This window comes from Dipodomys spectabilis, unplaced genomic scaffold (genome assembly GCF_019054845.1).
Source record: "Dipodomys spectabilis isolate Male_0828 unplaced genomic scaffold, ASM1905484v1 ptg000004l, whole genome shotgun sequence".
In the NCBI taxonomy this organism is placed as follows: domain Eukaryota; kingdom Metazoa; phylum Chordata; class Mammalia; order Rodentia; family Heteromyidae; genus Dipodomys; species Dipodomys spectabilis.
In genome coordinates this window covers 2,134,723-2,155,464 of record NW_024870681.1, presented here as the reverse complement: position 1 = coordinate 2,155,464, position 20,742 = coordinate 2,134,723, and the positions used below count along the sequence as shown (strand labels likewise).

The 20,742-nt window shown below is 42.8% G+C and overlaps 1 protein-coding gene and 1 pseudogene across 2 annotated transcripts in view; both read right to left on the bottom strand.

Moving 5' to 3' along the window:
- Fam222b (family with sequence similarity 222 member B) overlaps positions 1 to 20,742 on the bottom strand; it is a 61,725-nt gene that overhangs the window by 7,915 nt on the left and 33,068 nt on the right. For both annotated transcript variants that reach the window (XM_042691843.1, XM_042691851.1), the window contains exon 2: positions 5,371 to 5,486. In XM_042691843.1, coding sequence (XP_042547777.1) covers positions 5,371 to 5,452 — 82 coding nt within the window. In that variant the 5' untranslated portion in view covers positions 5,453 to 5,486. The remainder of the gene's footprint in view (positions 1 to 5,370; positions 5,487 to 20,742) is intronic.
- Positions 12,926 to 13,228, bottom strand: LOC122118081 (annotated as a pseudogene).

The following is a 20,742-nucleotide window of genomic DNA, read 5'->3' as shown; positions in this document are numbered from 1 at the left end:
AGCTTTATCATCTGCCTAGTGAGTCTGGGTCATTCCTCATTCATCAGCAGAAACAGTATCTGCTCTCTTACTACCAAGATCAAGAGATTCAAGGAACAGGAGAATACTTCGTGAACACAGACCATGACTCTGAGAGGCATTTAAGAATAGCAGTATTGGGCCAGGCGCTGGTGGCTCACGCCTGTAATCCTAGCTACTCAGGAGGCTGAGATCTGAGAATCGCGGTTCAAAGCCAGCCCGGGCAGGAAAGACGGTGAGATTCCTATCTCCAATAAACCACTAGAAAACCGGAAGTGGTGCTGTAGCTAAAGTGGTAGAGCGCTGGCCTTGAGCTGAAGAGCTGAGGGACAGCGCCCAGGCCCAGAGTTCAAGCCCCATGACCGACCAAAAAAAAAAAAAAAAAAAGAATAGCAGTATTGGCTAAGTCTGCACATATATGAGACAAAGAAATCAGATTAAAAAAAAAAACCAACTGTAAGCTCTTGGCCTTAAGGTAAATGTAACTTAAATATGACTCAAGTCAAATGAGAGTTAGAGGTAGCAGGAAGCACTATTGTTTGTCTGTGGACGAAGGAAAAAAAATTCCAGAATCTTATCTTCCCCAGACTTGCCTGCTTTTCCTTTTATTTTGAAAGTCAGAATACATGGGTAGCATATTCAATGTATTATAAATATAAGCTTCAGAGTTTGATCTAAATGTGAGTTCCAGCTCAGTTAGTGCTGAACAATCGTGTGACACAGTTAAGAGACAAACCCTCTATGCCTCATTCATACAATGACACTTGCTAGCAGTCCTAGTTACTTCAAAAGCTGAAGCACAGAGGATCGACTTAGCCTAGAAGTTTGAGAACAGCCTGGCCAATGTAGTAAGATCAAAACTCAAAAAGACAAAACAAACACGAACATATGGAAGGTAGTGGGTACCAGCAGGAGAAGGGGAGCTAATAAGGGTGTAAAAGATGAATATAGTAGTACTTTTTTTGCATGCATGAAAATAGAATGAAACTGCTGAAATTGTTTTCAGGAGGTAAGGAGGAAAGTGGTACATGGGGTGAGGTTGACTGGGATACAGTATATGCATGTGTAAAAATGTTACAAGAGAAATCCCTTTGTATAGCTAATGTATGCAGATAAACATAACATTCAACACAGTGCCTGATACATGGCATGTACTCCATTGTTAGCTATTACTACGATTTTATCCAATCATAGGGTCAATTCAACATTTCCATACCCTTCCACCACTAGGGGGCAGACAGGTATCTAAAGAAGTAGTAAACAATCATTTCAGCATTTGTCCAGGACACTCCTTCAAAGGCCACTTGAAAGAGTCAAAGTGGTCATCTAAAAGTCGGTGTGACACTAGGACATGGCTCAAGCAATAGAGCACTTGCATATCAAGTATGAGGCTGAGTTCAAACCACTGTTACTGCCAAAAAGAAAAGATGATGAGGACTAAGAAACCTTAAATATTTCAGCCATTTATATGGTGAATATCTGGTAAGTCATTACTACATATCTGAGGCTAAGCCATGGAAATAAGTAAAGGTTCAAAGTAAAGGAAGAAAAAATGTCTGGGGTATTGGGAGAAGATGGGCCAGAAAAACAACAAATTTCTAAGTACATAGTTACAAAACGGCTGAAGGTTCTCAAAAATAAGCGACATAGGGCTGGGAAGGTGGCTCAGTGGTAGAGTACTTGCCTTGCATGCCTGAGGCCCTGGATTCAATTCCCCAGCACCACATAAGCAAAAAGAAAAAAAGCCGGAAGTGGCGCTGTGGCTCAAGTGGTAGAGCACTAGCCTTGAGCTGAAGAGCTGAGGGACAGTGCCCAGGCCCAGAGTTCAGGCCCCATGACCGGACCAAAAAAAAAAAAAAAGCGACATCATGGCTTGTGTGCAATGTAGAAAAGTTCTAGAAGGTCTGGGATGCGGCTCAAGTGGTAAAGTATCTAACAAGGACAAGACCCTGAGTCCTAAACTCAAGTACTGCTCCCAAAAAGCTCTAGCAGGGTATCCACCTAACCCAACCTGTTTATGTCTAGTTATAGAGCCTACCCAAAGCCAAGATGATTTGGGGACTTGCTATGTAGCTTAGGTTGGCCTGTAATTATGTTCCTACAGCCTAAGCTTCCTGAGTGTTGGGATTGCTGGTGTGGGCCACCATGCTTGTCAGAAGGCTTTTCCTTTTTATATCACACCTCTGGAGGAAGGTGTCAGAGTATGTTAAAGAATATAGAAGTAAGCCGGGCGCTGGTGGCTCACGCCTATAATCCTAGCTACTCAGGAGGCTGAGATCTGAGGACTGAGGTTCAAAGCCAGCCCGGGCAAGAAAGTTCGTGAGACTCTTATCTCCAATAAACCCGCTAGAAAACTGGAAAGGGTGCTGTGGCTCAAGTGGTAGAGTGCTCGCCTTGAGCTGAAGGGCACAGGGACAGCGCCCAAGCCCAGAGTTTAAGCCCCAAGACCGACCAAAAAAAAAAAAAAGTAAGAATATAGAAGTAAAACATCAAGCTTCTCTCCTTGTGTTATTGTATATTTCCAAGTATATTTCCTCTCTCATTTTGTTTGTAGAAGCAAAAGCTAGATACAATGTAATGTGCTGAATGTATGTGTATGTGGGAGAGTGTAGGTAGGCGGGTTAGGCTGAGATGAGAAAGTATGGCATAGCAGAAAGAATTTGCTTACTGTGTCAGTAAGCCAGATATAGAAGATGGTCACTTCAGCCTTGAATGTTCAGAGTTAGATTCATCAGACAAACCGAATTACAGGACAAGCTAGGTTATGGGTTTTCTGCTCTCTCAAGAAATTTTTTTTTTTTGGTCAGTCCTGGGGCCCGAACCTTGAGCCTGGGGGCTGTCCTTCAGCTCTTCAGCTCAACTCTAGCACTCTACCACTTGAGCCACACTACCGCTTCCAGCTTTTTTCTTATGTGGTGCTGAGGAATTGAACCCAGGGCCTCATGCATGCAAGGCAAGTACTCTACCACTGAGCCACCTTCCCAGCCCCCAGGTGGCTTTTCCTGCTGTAGTACTGGGATCTGAACTCAAGGCCTTGTGCTTACTTTGAGCCATACCTTCTAGCCTGAAGCTAGATCACTATTTTTTTTTTTTTTTTTGGGTCCAGTTGTGGGGCCTGAACTCTGGGTCTGGGCGCTGTCCCTCAGCTCTTTAGCTCAAGGCTAGCACTCTACCACTTGAGCCACAGCGCCACTTCCAGCTTTGTTTTTTTTGCTTATGTGGTGCTGAGGAATCGAACCCAAGGCCTCAGGCATGCAAGGCAGGCGCTCTACCACTGAGCCACCTTCCCAGCCCACTAGATCACTTTTTTATTTTTATTTATTTATTTTTTTTGGGGGGGGGGGGTCCGGTAGTGGGGCCTGAACTCTGGGCCTGGGCGCTGTCCCTCAGCTCTTCAGCTCAAGGCTAGTGCTCTACCACTTGAGCCACAGCGCCACTTCCGGCTTTTTTCTTTTTGCTTATGTGGTGCTGAGGAATCGAACCCAGGGTCTCAAGCATGCAAGGCAAGTGCTCTACCACTGAGCCATCTTCCCAGCCCTCCCCCCCCTTTTTTTTTAGATCACTTTTTTAATGGTTGATGATCTCACAGAATAAGAGTTGCACTAAGTTCAGCTGCTGTGTGGGAATTTTTTTGTTGTCATTGTTTTTTTGTTGGTCCTGGGGCTTAAACCAAGGGCCTGGTGCGCTGTCCTTGAACATTTCTGCCCAAAGCTAGTGACGTGAGTCATAGCTCCACTTCTGGCTTTTTGGTGGTTAATTGGAGTCTCATAAACTTTACTGCCCTAACTGGCTTTGAATGGCAGTTCTCAGATCTCAGCCTCCTAAGTAGCTAGGATTATAGGCATGAGCTACCAGCTCCTGATTTGCTGTGTGGTTTTGTAAGAAATTTAATTGGAATATTACACTTACTTGTTTACATGTTGGCTCCCTTTGTCCTAGAGTCAAATAGATGCAATAGAGGCAGTGTGCACTTACATAAAGCTAACAATATCTACTATCTGGAATTTACAGAAAAAATTTGCTGGGGCTGGGAAGGTGGCTCAGTGGTAGAGTGCTTGCCTTGCATGCATGAGGCCCTGGGTTCGATTTCTCAGCACCACATAAGCAGAAAAAGCCGGAAGTGTGGTGTGGTTCAAGTGGTAGAGTGCTAGCCTTGAGCTGAAGAGCTGAGGGACAGCACCCAGGCCCAGAGTTCAGGCCCCACAACCAACCCAAAAAAAAAAAGTTTGCTAATGCCTGTCATGAAGGATTTAAATAACGTGCTAAGGCATTTTGTCTGACTAAAGGAAAATTTCACTGCTCCATTGATTCCCCCTTTGCTCTGAAAGGATATTCTCTTGCTATTTCTGGGCCATTTTATACATAAAGATACAAAATATGTAGTAATGAGCCAGGAATAGAATATTTTCCTTGCATATCATGTCATATGAGGATAGAATGCAATAATCTGAGAAACTGTGAACTATATTATGTTCCAACTCTAGCCAATTAAGACAGGAATCTTACACAGTTCTCAAAGGCTCAATCTTGTGGGAAATACATTGGCAGGTAAATGCCCAGAGAGCCTAAGAGAGCTAGTTCCCAATTCTTCTGAGGGTAAAAGCTCCTTTACTTTCTGTGAACTGAAGCCAACTGGCTCAAAAGACAGACAGTAATACCAAAGGGAATTATTCCCATGGTAGAACATGGTATAGTTTTAGAGACACAGTTTAACTAGAATATGAGTCTTCATCCAGTTCTTCAAACTGTAGTGCCTTTTCTTTTTGTGCTGGTACTGGGGCTTCAACTCAGGGTCTGGACACTGTCTCTTAGCTCTTTCACTTAAAGCTGGTGCTCTACCATGTAAGCCATTGCTCTACTTTTTTGGTGGTTAACTGGAGATAAGTCTCACTAAATTTTCTGTGTGGCCCAGCTTGGAACCAAGGATTACAGGCATGAGTCACTAGTACCCAGCTATGTTGCAGCACCTTTTGAAGGGTGGTGGTGTAGTGTGTGTGTGTGTGTGTGTGTGTGTGTGTGTCCTCTAAAGTTCTGTGTGTGTGTGTCTCTCCTCTAAAGTTCCTTGTCTTATAGTTCTTTTGCTTAACAGAAAGCTACTACCAGTAATTAAAGTGAAGATCATATACATTAAGGATTTGGAGTATTAAAGAGATTTTGATCACAAAAGTACCTCACATTGCTGACAGGTTGGGCCTTTGCAGCTGCTTTCCTGCTGTCCCTCTATATATGCTTCATATACCTCGAAGGTAGCAAAATTCAGGATTAATGTTCCCAGATGTATTCTGGGATGGCCTACATGTAGGCACAAACAAAAGAATCATACATCCTTCCTTGGGAATCTAAATGACTTACATTTCTGAAGTCCAGTGTTCATCTGCGTGTGAGAAAGAAGCTGAAAGGACAGGTCACCTGGCCCTGGTAGACAGGCTAGCATGGCACACCAGCATCAACACAACATGGGGCTCACACTGTAAAGAACAAAAATAAAACAGGGTCATACAATAAGGCAACTCATTCAAAAAAGACATTTGGAACATTAGGTATGAGCAGGCTAGGTCCACATTTAAGCAAATAAACAATTTAATTAGCAGCACACTGGTTTGACAATATATGTACATCTTGTATGGTAGTATGTCTCTATAATCCCAGCACTTGGGAAGCTAAAACAGGAGGATTGTGAATTCAAGGTCAGACTGGGCTACATAGCAAGTTTTAGAGCAACCTGGAATATATATAAGAAGACTTTCTTTTTTTCTTTTTCTTTTTTTTTTGGTCAGTCGTGGGACTTGAACTCTGGGCCTGGGCGCTGTCCCTCAGTTCTTCAGCTCAAGGCGAGCGCTCTATCACTTGAGCTACAATGCCATTTCTGGTTTTCTAGTGGTTTTTATTGGAGATAAGAGTCTCACAGACTTTCCTGCCTGGGCTGGCTTTGAACCGTGATCCTCAGATCTCAGCCTCCTGAGTAGCTAGAATTACAAGCGTGAGCCACCGGCGCCCGGCATAACAAGACTTTTCAACAACCATTACTATAGCTAAAATGATATTCCAGTCAGCATAGTTGTATGGGTAGGAGAAATAAAAATTGGCAAATGAATATTCATACAAATTATTGAAAAATACAGGTGTATTTGTGAAGCTTGAACATACTTAAAAGTATACTGCCCTAGGGGCTGGAAACGTGGCTTAATGGTAGAATGCTTGCCTAGGATGCATGAAGCCCTAGGTTTGATTCCTCAAATATTCCTCAGTACCACATAAACAGCAAAAGCTGGAAGTGGCGCTGTGGCTCAAATGGCAGAGCATTTTGAGTACAGAAAGGCTCAAAGACAGTGCCCAGGCTCTGAGTTCAAGCAACAGGATGGACAGAAAACAAAAACAAAACAAAACAAACACTGGCCTTTGTAGGACCTAGCTCAGTCCATTTAAAATCCTGGTTGGAGGCTAGGGAAGTCAGACATTTCTAGAGGCACTTTAGTATATGAATTATAATGGTGTACTGACTTGCGATCAAGAAATTTGAATGCATTCCTCCCCTTGGCCTCTTGTTATGTAGTTCAGGCTGGCCTTAACCTTATAGTTAAATCTTGGGGTTACAGGCATATATTCCCAAACCTGGCTCATTAAATTTGTATGTGTGTGCACACCAGTGCTAAGACTTCAGCCTCAAGGTCTGCCTTAGTTTTCTCACTCAGTCCTAGTGCTCTATCACTGTATCTCTACTTCCAGCTTTTCTGCTAGTTAATTGGACCTTAAGATTTTCTTGGATTTGTCTGTCCTTGCTGGCTTCAAACTGTGATCCTCAGATCTTTTTTATTTTTATTTCGTTGGTTGTGGGGCTTGAACTCTAGGCTTGGGCAATGTCCCTGCACTCTTCAGCTCAAGATGAGCGCTTTACCACTTGAGCCACAGCGCCACTTCTGGTTTTCTACTAGTTTTACTGGAGATAAGAGTCACATGGACTTTCCTGCCCAGGCTGGCCTTGAACCATGATCCTCAGATCTCAGCCTCCTGAGTAGCTAGATCCTCAGATTTTATTCTCCCAAATACCTAGGATTATAGGAATTGAGCCACCAAAACCTAGCAAGGGTCTCATTTGACATGTCCATATATTCACACAAAGTTCCTTGATCAGACTCACCCCTTCATCATTGCCCATATCCCCTGAACTTGCTTTTAAAATGAAGACGTTGCAAAGCATTCTACAAGGTGTAATTACTTCTCCTTGATACAGGTTCTTAGTATGTAAGCCCAGGAAGACCTTGGTACTATTTTTTTTTTCTTTTTTTGCTTATGTGGTGCTGGGGAATCGAACCCAGGGCCTCATGCATGCTACCACTGAGCTACCTCCCCAGCCCCGACCTTGGTACTATTAATCCCTCCCAAATACTGGACTTACAGGCCTCTGCCACCTCACCTTGGCTACAAGTAACAATTTTCCTATTTGTACTTTTTTTTTTTGGCCAGTCTTAGGGCTTGAACTCGGGTCTAGGCACTGTCCCTGTCCCTAAGCTCTCCCCCCTCTGCCCCCACCGCCCCTGTCGGTCATGGGGCTTGAATTCTGGGCTTGGGCACTATCCCTGTGTTCTTCAGCTCAAGGTGAGTGCTGTACCGCTTGAGCCTCAGCACCACTTCCAGTTTTCTAGTGGTTTATTGGAGATAAGAGTCTCACAGACTTTCCTGCCCAGACTGACTTTGAACCATGATCCTCAGATCTCGCCTCCAAGTAGCTAGGTCGCTAAGCTTCTTTTGCTCAAGGATAGATAGCACTCTACCACTTGAGCTACAGCACTATTTGTAGCTTTTTCTGTTTATGTGGTACTGAGGATCGAACCCAGGACTTCATGTATACTAGGCATGAAGCACTCTACCACTAAGCCACATTCCTAGCTCCTATTTATACATTTTAAGGAATTAAAAGAATTCAATTTTCTCACTGCCTATTAAACAATTAAGACTTCCTGGACTCTTAGCTGGGCACTGGTAGTTCTCACCTGTAATCCTAGTTACACAAAACGTTGAGATATGAAGATTGCAGTTCAAAGCCAGTCAGGACAAGAAAGTCCATGAGACTTTTATCCTTTTATCTCTAATTAACCACCTGAAAGCCAAAAATGGAGCTGTGGGATCAAGTTGTAGAGTACTAGCCTTCGGGGGGGGGGGGGGGGGGGGGGTGGAGAGATGGAGAAGATGATAAAAAACACTCAGAGAGGGGCTGGGAAGGTGGCTCAATGGTAGTGCGCTTGCCTTGCAAGCATGAGGCCCTGGGTTCGATTCCTCAGCACCACATAAGCAAAAAAGAAAAAAGCCGGAAGTGGCACTGTGGCTCAAGTGGTAGAGCGCTAGCCTTGAGCTGAAGAGCTGAGAGACAGCGCCCAGGCCCAGAGTTCAGGCCCCACGACCGGACCCCCCCCAAAAAAAACAAAAACACTCAGAGACTGTGCCCAGTCCAAGCCCCAGGACTGGCACACACACTGACACACCCACATACACATACCCACACACACTCCTGGACAACCCCCCCCCCCCCCACACACAAAAAACAGCAGCTCTTTTTTTTTGGGGGGGGGGGGGGTCCAGTTGTAGGGCCTGAACTCTGGGCCTGGGCGCTGTCCCTCAGCTCTTCAGCTCAAGGCTAGCGCTCTATCACTTCAGCCACAGCACCACTTCCAGCTTTTCTCTTTTTGCTTATGTGGTGCTGAGGAACTCAGGCATGCAAGGCAAGCGCTCTACCACTGAGCCACCTTCCCAGCCCACAGCAGCTCTTTGTATAGATGAATTTAACCAGTGATATTCACACAAACCCCTGCTGTTGCAAAGAAGTCCTGCAATAATGTAAGCTCCCTTTGTAGCAGAAACAATCTTCTCAAATAAGTAGAATATAGTAAAATGTATGAATTTCCTTCCCAATGCTGCAAAACCTACAAATCAAGGTTCCATGTTAGAACTTTAGATCATAACAAAGGAGTGAAGGAAAAGCTCAAATGTTAAAGACCACAAAACCTCTTTATTTCGTTTAGAGAGCTTTGTTGGATATGTGAAACAACCTCAAAATGATGAGTATCTCAGAGTTCCAGCTTTAAGGATCAGGTACCTGAAAAGATACTTTGTAAAAGAGGCTGCTTATACTGTGTCTAAGATAGTACTTTCAGGAAAAGAACAAAAGAATGAATACCTCAGTGAAAATAGAACTGCTTTGGAGTTCTGGCAGATTGAATCTTTTTAGGTCTCTAGTGGATGGGACAACAGAATGAACACAGTGTGCCCAATACAATGCAACAAGAAATAAAATCAAGGGCTGGGAAGTTGGCTCGGTAGTAGAGCGTTTGCCTTGCGTGCATTAGGCCCTGGGTTCGATTCCTCAACACCACATAAGCAGAAAAAGCTGGAAGTGGTGCTATGGCCCCAGTTGTTGAGCACGAGCCTTGAGCTGAAGAGCTGAGGGACAGCGCCCAGGCCCAGAGTTCAGGCCCCATGACCAACAAAATAAATAAATAAATAAATAAAAATGAAGTCAAATGATCAAGGTTGTGCTTACAATCTGTTCCCTTATAAATGCTGGTCTCTTATTTAATAACCTCTCAATTACCACCCTAATATATAGCTCAGGGCATAATCCAGTAAAGGAGAGGAGGTATCAAATCCAGTGTTGTATAGTAGAAAAATTTTGGTTAATGACACTGTCATATGGTCTATAATGGAAGCTAGATGCTGGTGGTTTACCACCTGTAATCCTAGCTACTCAGGAGGCTGAGATCTGAGGATCAAGGTTTGAAGCAAACACAGGGAGGAAAGTCTGTGTGAGATTCTTATCTCCAATTAATCACCAGAAAACTGGAAGTGGTTCAGAAAAGCTCAGGGATAATGCCCAGGCTCCCAGTTTAAGCCCCACAACCACCACCACCACTACCAACAACAACAAAGAGATCTATAATGGAGCTGGAAATTTTGCTTTTAGGTAGTATTTTGGTTTTGTTTCTGTTTTTTTGGCCAGTCGTGGGGCTTGAACTCTGGGCCTGGGTACTGTCCCTGAGCTTTTTCACTCAGTGCTAGGGCTCTACCACTTTGAGCCACAGTGACACTTCCTTGCCTAGTATTTTCTTTTTAAACTGCAACAATGTATTTATTGGAAATGAATTTAACATGACATTAATCTGATACAGATGCAAAATATATGGAGTATAGTTGATGTAACATGTTTAAGAGTCACAAATGAAACAGAAAAACTGACTTTCAAGAGAAAAGAAGACTGAGTCGCCTTCATCTCTGAACACCATGATGCAATTCATAATGTTGATCCTAAACATCCAGAATAAAGTTGAAACTGAGTTTCAGAAAGAAAAAGTGACCTTCCCCAACTTGAAGACTCACTGGCTAATACCTGTGTATCACATCCATAAGGCAAATTCCATTTTACTCTGTGATAAGAAGACAGTATTTCTCCTATTGATAGGGAATTTAAAAACCTCTGAAGTAACACTGATCAAGATCCTTTATACTCATAATCTGACTTGTTTAATGGAAACCCCTTTGTCCAAACTTAAAATCAATAATAAAAAAAAATTAAATCTAGCTGGGTGCCGGTGGTTCATGCCTGTAATCCTAGCTACTCAGGAGGCTGAGATCTGAGGATTGAGGCTCAAAGCCAGCCCGGGCAGGAAAGTCCGTGAGACTCTTATCTCCAATAAAAACCACTAGAAAACCAGAAGTGGCGCTGTGGCTCAAGTGGTAGAGCGCTCGACTTGAGCTGAAGAACGCAGGAACAGCGCCCAAGCCCAGAGTTCAAGCCCCAGGACTGACAGAAAAAAAAAAAAAAATTAAACCTACATTCCTATAAATAGGAACATTTTCAGGAAACTCAAGCAACAAATACTTTGGTGGGTCTCAACTAAATGAGATATTTAGAACCACCATCTCCTAGGACCTAGAAGTTACACTAGATTTACTTCTTGCCAGGTATTTTTATGGTGCCTCTTCTCTTTTCCTTCTCCTTTTCTCCCATTATCCTTTAGCCATACAGGATGCTTGCTAAGCACGTGGTTTATCCCTTGAACCACACCCTCAGACTTTTTGTGCTTTTAGGTATTTTTTTGGATAGAGTTCCACATTTTGCCCTAGATTAGCCTGAGACAGAATCTTCTTACCCATGTCTTCTGAGTAGCTGTGATTACAGACAAACAACACCATACCCTGCTAGTTGGCTGCAATGGAAAAGGGATTTAAAAAAAATTTTTTTTTTGCCTTGGCTGTCCAAAAACTTCAATCCCCCCAATCTCTGCTTCTCAAGTAGCTAGGATTACAAATGTGTGTTATCTTGCCCAGACCTTTACTGTACCTCTTCTGTTTTTGTTTTGTGTTGTCCCGAATTGAACCGAATGCTGTCCCTGAGCTTTTTTTTGCTCAAGGCTAGCACTCCACACTTGAGCCAAACTTAAACTTTTGGGTTTTTCTGGTGGTTGATAAGAATCTCATGGACTTTTCTGCCTAAACTGGCTTTGAACTGTTATCCTCACTTCAGGCTCCCAGGTAGTTAGGATTAGAAGAATGAGCCACAGGTGCCCAGCCAGACACCAGTGCCTCATGCCTGTAATCCTAGCTACTCAGGAAGCTGAGATCTGAGGATCATGGTTCAAATCCAGCCTGGGCAGGAAAGTCCATGAGACTCTTATCTCTAATTAACCACCAGAAAACCAGAAGTGGTGCTATGGCTCAAGTGGTAGAGCACTAGCCTTGAGCTAAAGAGCTGAGGGACAGCGCCCAAGCTCAGAGTTCAAGCCCACTACCAACCCCCACCCCCAACACCAAAAACCATACCGCCAGCCAGAAATGGAGTGGTGGCTCAAGTGGTAGAGCACTAACCTTGAGCAAAAAAATTCAGGGAGATGGAGTGAATGAGATAGATGAGGTAGAATGGGGTGGATGAGATGGGATGGATGGAACAGTGAGATAGGATACATGGGATAGAAGAGATGGGCTAGAAGAGATGATGGGATAGTATGTGACAGGACAAATAGGGTGAGATGGAGGGTGAAGTGGAATGGGATATGTGGAATGCAGGGGGTGAGATGGGTGGGGTGGATGAGATGGATGGAATGGCAGAGTAGGAAAGGCTGGATGGGTGAGATAGGATGTGGGAACATGGAACAGGATGGTGAGGTGGGTTAAAATTCTCTAAAAGGAAAGAGTTAGCACAAAATAAAATAATTAAAAGCACTAAAAACAAAGCTCAAGGACAGAACCCAGGACCAGCAAAAACAAAAACAAGTCAACACTGCTAACTAGGTGCCTCATACCTGTAATCCTACCTACTCAGCAAGCTGAGATCTAAGCTTCTTGGCTCAAAACCAACCATGAACTACCAAAAAGCTAGAAGTAGAGCTGTAGTTCAAGTGGTAAAGCACCAGCCTTAAGAGAAAAAAGCTAAAGGACAAAGGCCAGGCCCTAAGTTCAACTCCCAGAACTGGCATGCCCACACACCCACACATGCACAGACCGACACACACACACACACACACACACACACACGCACAGACCGACACACACACACACACACACACACACACACACACACATACACACACACACACACACACACACACACACAGAGTCATATTCCTTAGCAACTTTTCTTTTTTTTTTTTTTTTTTGGGTCCGGTCATGGGCCTGAACTCTGGGCCTGGGCGCTGTCCCTCAGCTCTTCAGCTCAAGGCTAGAGCTCTACCACTTGAGCCACAGCGCCACTTCCGGCTTTTTTCTTTTTGCGTATGTGGTGCTGAGGAATCGAACCCAGGGCCTCAGGCATGCAAGGCAAGTGCTCTACCACTGAGCCACCTTCTCAGCCCCTAGCAACTTATTTTCAACCAGATTTTTTTTTTTAAGCCAGAACATTTATTGTATGGCTAATCTTTGAAATTCTCAAGATGAATTGGATTCTGTAACAGCTGCTCTCTTGGGATTAGGTGTTGTTCGTACACAGAATCCATGCCTGAAATCTGCAACAGACAATTTTTTAGTGCCTCATCTGACCTGTCCTTGTAGTATTTCATCTGTTCTTAGCCTTGGCACTCCAGTTAAACTTCCTCTTGCGATTTGCAGGGTAGCCACATTTGCTACATTGCAACTTCTGAAGGTGGTAGGCCTTAGTACTGCAACAGTGGCACAACGTGTGAGTCTTATTGAAACACTTTCCAAAGAATGATGTTCCCTTTGTCATCTCACTTCTGCTGCCGAAAACAAAGACGTCAGAAGATAAAGCACTTCTGCTATGCTTGTGCTCAGGCATTTCAGTCCAGGGAACTACCTCAACCAGATTTTTACGTAGCCATGTCTATTAAAACACCCAAAGCGGGCCTGGGAAGATGGCTCAGTGGTAGAGTGCTGGCCTTGCATGCATGAGGCCCTGGGTTCAATTCCTCAGGACCACATAAGCAAAAAGAAAAAAGCCAGAAGTGGTGCTATGGCTCAAGTGGTAAAGCACTAGCCTTGAGCTGAAGAGCTGAGGGACAGTGCCTGGGCTCTGAGTTCAGGCCCCACAACCAGACCTCCCTCCCCCCACCACCCCACCCCTGCCAAAAAAAAAAGACACCCAAGGAAACAGATAACCCCTCTGAAAGAGAGACTAATACCAAAAGGAGATTAAGGCAAGTAACTTCAGAAATGAAAGCAACAGCAAGTCACCTGGAGATCTTGTGAGAGACTCATCTGTAATCCACTTCAACCTTTTGTATTTTAAGGAATCTTTTGTATATGAGCACATTTAGGGGGTTGGAGGCATGGGTTCAGTTGGTAGAGCATTTGTCAGTGAGTGAAAGCGTAAGGTACCAAATTGAAGTCCCAGTCTCAGATCAGAAAAAAGAAACAATAAAGAAGAAAAAGGAAAGAGCACATTTAGTTCTCAGAGTAGCCATTAAATAATACTGAAGTAAAAGTTTGAAAGAAAATAGCCAAGGAAACTAAGGATCTTTTTTTTTTGGGGGGGGGGGGTCAGTTGAGGGGCTTGAACTTTGGCCCTGAGCTCTTTTCCCCCAGGCTAACACCCTACCACAGGATCACTTTATAAAGAAATGGTTATTTTCAAATATATTTGCGGTTTTCTATTAAAAGAACATAAACTCAGTAAATACATCTTTAGCGTCTCAGCCAAACCAACAGTTTTCTTTCCTTTTCTTTCTCTCTGTTTTTTTTTGGTGGTATAAGGGTTTTGAACTCAAGGCTTCATATTTGCTAGGCAAGTATCTACAATTGAACCACACCTCCAACTCTAATATTTCTCTTTTGTATTTAGAGAATTTAAATTACAGTTGGGTGCGGGTGGTGGCACATACCTGTTTTGTGGTAGCACGGGGGCTTTAACTCAGGGCCTCACATTCTTGGTTAGCTTTTTGCGCAAAGCTGGCACTCTACCACTTGAGCCATACCTCCACTTTCCCACTTTTTGTTGGTTAATTAGAGGTAATAGTTTTATGTATTTTTCTGACCAGGCTGGCTTCAAACTGAAATCCTTAGATCTAAGCCTAAGATCTTAGGCTTAGATGGCACATGGCCCTTGCAATACCTGCAATCACAGCACTCAGGAGGCAGAGGTAGGAGGATCGTAAGTTTAAGGCCAGCCTACACTACATAGCAAGTTCAAGGCCAGCCTCAACTATAGAGTGGGGCCCTGTCTTTAAAAAAACAAATAAATAAAACACAACAGATCAGATTGTACCTTGCCGATCAGTATAATGTCACAGCAACTAATGGGTGGTACTATGAATGCCATTTTCTATTGTCTACTCTCTTTTTGTTTTTTTTTGGTCCAGTTGTGGGGCCTGAACTCTGGGCCTGGGTGCTGTCCCTCAGCTCTTCAGCTCAAGGCTAGCGCTGTACCACTTGAGCTACAGTGCCACTTCTGGCTTTTTCTTTTTGCTTATGTGGTCCTGAGGAATCGAATCCAGGGCCTCATGCATGCAAGGCAAGCGCTCTACCACTGAGCTACCTTCCAAGCCCCTAGTCTACTCTCTTGTAAGCATCAATGAACTCAAGGGTATAATCTCAGAATATAAGGTCATTATGGCTGTTCCTAATAGATTCTTTTAAAATATGATCCTACACAGCTCTTCAAAAGAAAGATAATATGTGAGATGGATTTTTACAATGCTTTAAGCTCATGTCTAAAAGAGGTCTGGAAAAAGAAATAACTGCAATGGAATGAGTGTAATATGTCATAGTGGTTAATAAAATCCATCAAGTTCATACTTCAGCCTTGGGTAACTGCAGCCAAAAACTGACTTGGAAGTAATTATCACCACTATCTGCAATATAAGTTAATTGGACATAATTGAACTAATGCCCTAATCATGGCAAAGCTGAAACTGGCAAACAGCCCATTCTTTCTGCTACTTCTATCTGATAGCAAATGAAACTGTGGATAAACACAAAATTACTCTCAGTTTCCCCCCTGCAAATCAATCAGCAATTCCAACTAATGCCAAGAGTACTGGGCCAGGAGAAAAAGCATTAACTGGTGCTTCCTCAGATAAACATGATTTTTTTTTTTTTGGTCGGTCGTGGGGCTTCAACTCTGGGCCTGGGCACTATCCCTCAACTCTTCAGCTCAAGGCTAGCACTCTACCATTTGAACCACAATGCCACTTCTGGCTTTTTCTGCTTATGTGGTGCTAAGGAATCAAACCCAGGGTTTCAAGCATGCAAGGCAAGCACTCTGAAGATAAATTTTTAACAAAAACATGACCATTAAGGCTGAAGGTTGCTGAGAATTGTTACGTTCCCCTAGACACGCTAAGTAACCCATTGTAATCTTATCTCCATGCTCTAATAGGTACCCTTTGCCACTAGCATGTACTAGTGAGAAATAAAGCTGGGTGCTGGTAGTTCATGCCTATAATCCTACCCAGGAGGCTGAGATCTAAAGATTATGGTTCAAAACCAGCCCAGGAAGGAAAGTCTGTGAGACTCTTTATCTCCAACTAGCCACTAAAAAGCAAGGAGAGTTGTGGCTCAAGTGGAAGAGGCTAGCCTTGAACAAAAGAAGCTCAGGGACAGTGATTAGGACTTCAGTTAAAGCACCAAGATTGCCACCAAAAAATAAATAAAAAGAAATAATGCAAGGCTAGAAGTACTATTATACTCATAATTTCTTTTTTTCTCCTCATTAAAAAAATTGTTATTATAAAGCTGATATACTGAGCGGTTATAGTTACATAAGTCAGGTAATGAGTCCCTCCCCCCCCCTCTCTCTCTCTTTCTTTCTTTCTTTTGGTTGGTCATGGGAGCTGAACTCTGGGCCTGGGCGCTGTACCAGCTCAAGGGGAGCACTCTACCACGTGAACCACAGCGCCACTTGCAGCTTTTTTCTGTTTATGTGGTGCTCAGGAATCGAACCCTGGGCCTCATGCATGCAAGGCAAGCATTCTACCACTGAGCCAACTTCCCAGCCATGAGTACATTTCTTTTTTTCTTTTTCCTTTCTTCTTTTGGTCATGGGGCTAGAATTTAGAACCTAGGCACTGTCCCTGAGCTTCGCTCAAGGTTAGCACTTTTCCACAAGTGCCACTTCTGCTTTTCTGGTGGTTAACTGGAGATGAGTCTCACAGACTTCCTGCCTGGCAAGCACCCAGGCCCTGAGTTCAAGTACCATGACTGACACCTCCCCCTCCCCACAAAGGCAACCCAGCAAGAGCAACTTTGTAATCCTAGAATCTGTAATCCAAGCTAAAGATCTGAGGATCATGAAGTTCAAAGTTAGCCTAGGTAAAGAAGACTGCGAGATTCTTTTCTTTTTTTCTTTTTTGTCAGTTGTGGGGCTTGAACTCAAGATCTGGGCACTGTCCCTGAGCTTTTTGCTCAAGGCTACCACTCTACCACTAGGAGCCACAGCTTCAGGGTTTTGTTTTGTTTTTGTTTTTTGAGGAGAGTATAGTTGGAGATAGTCTCACAGACTTTCCTGCCTGGGCTGGCTCTGAACTGCTCTCAGATCTCAAGCCTCCAGAGTAGCTAGGATTATAACCAAGAGCCACCAACAGCCTGCTGGTGAGATTCTTATCTACAATTAACTAGTAAAAAGCTGGATGTGAGGGTGTGGTTCAAGTGGCAGAGCAGTCTTGAGTGGGAAAAAGCCACTTGAGAGCTTAGGCACCCAGCTCAAGCCTTATTACTCATGCATGTACACACATGCAAGTACACACACACACACCTACCTACACACACATACACACACACACACACACACACTCACACACAAGCTAGTATTAAGAGCGAATTTCTGATTTACTTGGAATACCTTAATTCCCCATAGGACCTCAGTACAATCAGATAAGGGTCAAGTCTCTTTTGGAGCTCTTAGATATCACAGCTCCAAGTTTGTTTTTTGTTTTTTTTTTTTGGTTTTTGGGGGTTTGTTTGGTTTTGGTTTTGTTGTCAGTGTGAGCCACCAGTGCCCAGCTGGGAAATTTTTATTTGTTTCTTGTAGTGATGGAGATTGGATCCAGACCTTTAAGGATGTGAAGCACATGGTCTACCACTGAGCTACATCCCCAGCTCTCAAATCACTTTAAATAGGGGTTCAAAAAGTTCCTGTAGGGCTGGGAATGTGGCTTAGTGGTACAATGCTGGCCTAGCATGCATGAAGCCCTGTGTTTGAATCCTCAGTACCACATAAACAGGAAAAGCCAGAAGTAGTTCTGTGGCTCAAGTGGTAGAGTGCTAGCCTTGAGCAAACGCAGCTCAAGGACAGTACCCAAGCTCTGAGTTCAAGCCTCAGGACTGACCAAAAACAAACAAAATCACCATAAAATGGAACTGGTTGAGTGGCTCAAATAATACAGTGCCTGTACAAGACCAAGAGTTCAAATCTTGTACAAATCTTTCTCTCACCCCCCCCCCACACACAAAATGGGGAAAAGAATTAGAATTTAGAGATCTATGCTCTAGTTCTTTTTCTTTTTTTTTTTTTGTGAAAATACTGTTCAGAGGGGTTACAATTACATGGGCAAGAAAATGAGTACATTTCTTATCAAGCATTGTAGCCTCCTCCTTTGTTTCCCCTTCCCATCCCTTCCCATCCTCCCCACCTAAGCTCTAGTTCTGACCTTACTAACAAATCACATGGATGTTCACAGGATATTAATTTTCCCTAACTCAGAGAAATGCTAAGAACAATGAGAGCATACTTGAATATTTATTTAACCCACTGGACAAACACTAATCTGAAAGCAAAAGTATCTTAATAATGATTCTTGAACTTAAACTTTTGTCTTAACCTTTTTTGAGATACTATTAATTATATCCTGAACTATAATCTATATTCAAGATACCAATGAATCTCTTGAAATAAGGCTCCAATTTTTTCTTCTACCACATAAATTTACAAATAATGAAATCATTCACTAAGCAAAAATCTAAGATCTGGCCAAACAAAAGACTCCAGTGTTCAAAGCATAACATATAGAACAAGGTTTGGGGAAAGAAGCAAAGCTAGCATTCTCAAAAGAAAACAATTAGAGTCTAGTTGGGGATCAGAATGGGTTAAAAGTTTCTATCAGAAAGATAATTTTGTTTTGAGTGGTTCTAACAATTCCATAATACATGCAGTATTTCAAACACAGTGTGGGTAATTAATTCTGTGGGCTCTTCCCCTTTCACTGCCAGATTGAACAGCTTTTGAGGATAATCTCCCTTACTCTCTTAGGGCTCAGTTGGAAGATTCATTATTTATGCTCTCAATTGTTTATTCTGTCCTATTTTTCCATCCATCCAGGCCCAAGGGCAGTGTTATCACTGGCCTGTTTCCAAAATGTGCTAGCTCATTGCTGCACTAGTTACAAAACCAAAGATAATCAAACACAGTGGTATATTAATACTGGAGATCAAATCTCACCTACCACTTGATCCAGAAGAGAAGTTATTAACATGCTGGCCCAGGTTAAAAGCTAAATTACCTTAACAGAAGTGAAATCTATACATTATTCTAATTATTTCTTTATTTATCTATTTGTTAGATCTCTCTTTGTAGCTGAAGCTGGCCTAAAAATCCCAATCCTCAGTGTCCTAAGAGGTAGGATAGGATTACAGGTGGTCAGGTTGGCTATTTTGAACCACTGAACATATGCATGTACATCAAACAAAGAAGGTAACTCTGGCTCTCACTAAATACAGAAAAGCACATTATTAAGGACTGAACGCAATTTGATTAGCAAATTTTTTACTAAGAGCTCAGTAACTCGTCAACAATCAATTCCATGTTCTGAGTAGCAAACAGATTATAGAATCTACCAAGTCCTCTACCCTCGGAATTCAGACTCAACAGCAAACAACTTTCTCAAAAGAGGCTTCTAAGTATCAAGTCCAGTGGGAGAAGTTTATACTTAGGCACACACAAAATATTGCTCTGACACCTGACTGACAAAGCTAAACACTATCAGCCAAATCTCCTTATGAATGCATCCATTGTCTCTAAATAAATCTCATTTTGAGAGCAGCATTCCCTTTTTTGCTTCTAATATTTTCTTACCTTGAGAAAGCTTTTGCCAATTCCAAACCTTACAACATTCAAGCTGATTATTGAGAATTAAGTAATACCAAGGGTCCAATGTTTTCCTTCACCTTCTCAAGGGGATCATTTTATACTTCAAGTGTGAATGAGGGATTAGGCTGGAGTCTCCCCCTTTAGAGAGAACACAGGGCCATTTTACTTAACACTTTTTAAGCTGTGACAGAACAAGATGGATAGAAATAGATTATTAAAGAAAATTAAATCAGTTCCTTTTACTTCAGTAGCACTGTCCACTCAGCCTAAAAAATTATAAGTAGTCATGGCTTCATGTAATTGTTTTCTTGCAGAGGACAAAACCTGAGCGTTTCCAAGCCACTTAAATGATATCTGGAGAACAATGTAGATATGCCTATGAACAGTTCTATACATAGCTTTTTGTCTCCTGGGAAAAATTCTTTAGGGAACCCCAACCATTGCACCATACAAAATACTGATTATACAAATCAGTCAAGAAAAGATATTTTTTAAATAGTAAGAAAAAAAATAGAGGTTAAAAAAATAGTAAGGTCTAACAACTTTATAAAGCTTTAGTAACTGTTGACACATAGGGAGTGAAAGGGAAAAAATAAATACATAAGATACCAAGTAGGAGGGAAATTTGCTTTTGGGGAGAAAAAAATTTAGGTGCTACATTCTTCTTTATGATGTTTTGTATGTTTGTGTCTGTCACTTCCCTCCCCTAGCTTGCTACATCTTGGACAGTGAAGTGCACTTCATTTTACATACCAGCTAGCTCACAAAAGCTGCAATTATATTTTGTATGTATGTGGGTATGCACCCACATGCACACCTACACGCACACACATGGGAATTGGGTGAAGTGCTGGGGCTAGAACTCAGGGACTAGACGCGCCCTTAGTTTTTTTGCTCAAGGCTAGTGCTCTATCACTTAACATAGCTCCAATTCAGGCTTTTTTTGTGTGGTTAAGTGGCAATAGAGTCTCATGGACTTTCCTGTCCAGGCTGGCTTTGAACTAAAATCCTCAGATCTTAGCCTCCTACGTAGCTAGGATTACCAGAATGAACCACTGGTGACTGGCTAGCTTCAGTGATTTTTTTTTTTGGTTGGTTGTGGGGCTTGAACTCTGGGCCTGGACGCTGTCCCTCAGCTCTTCAGCTCAAGGCAACGCTCTACCACTTGAGCCACAGCACCACTTCCGGTTTTTTAAATTTTA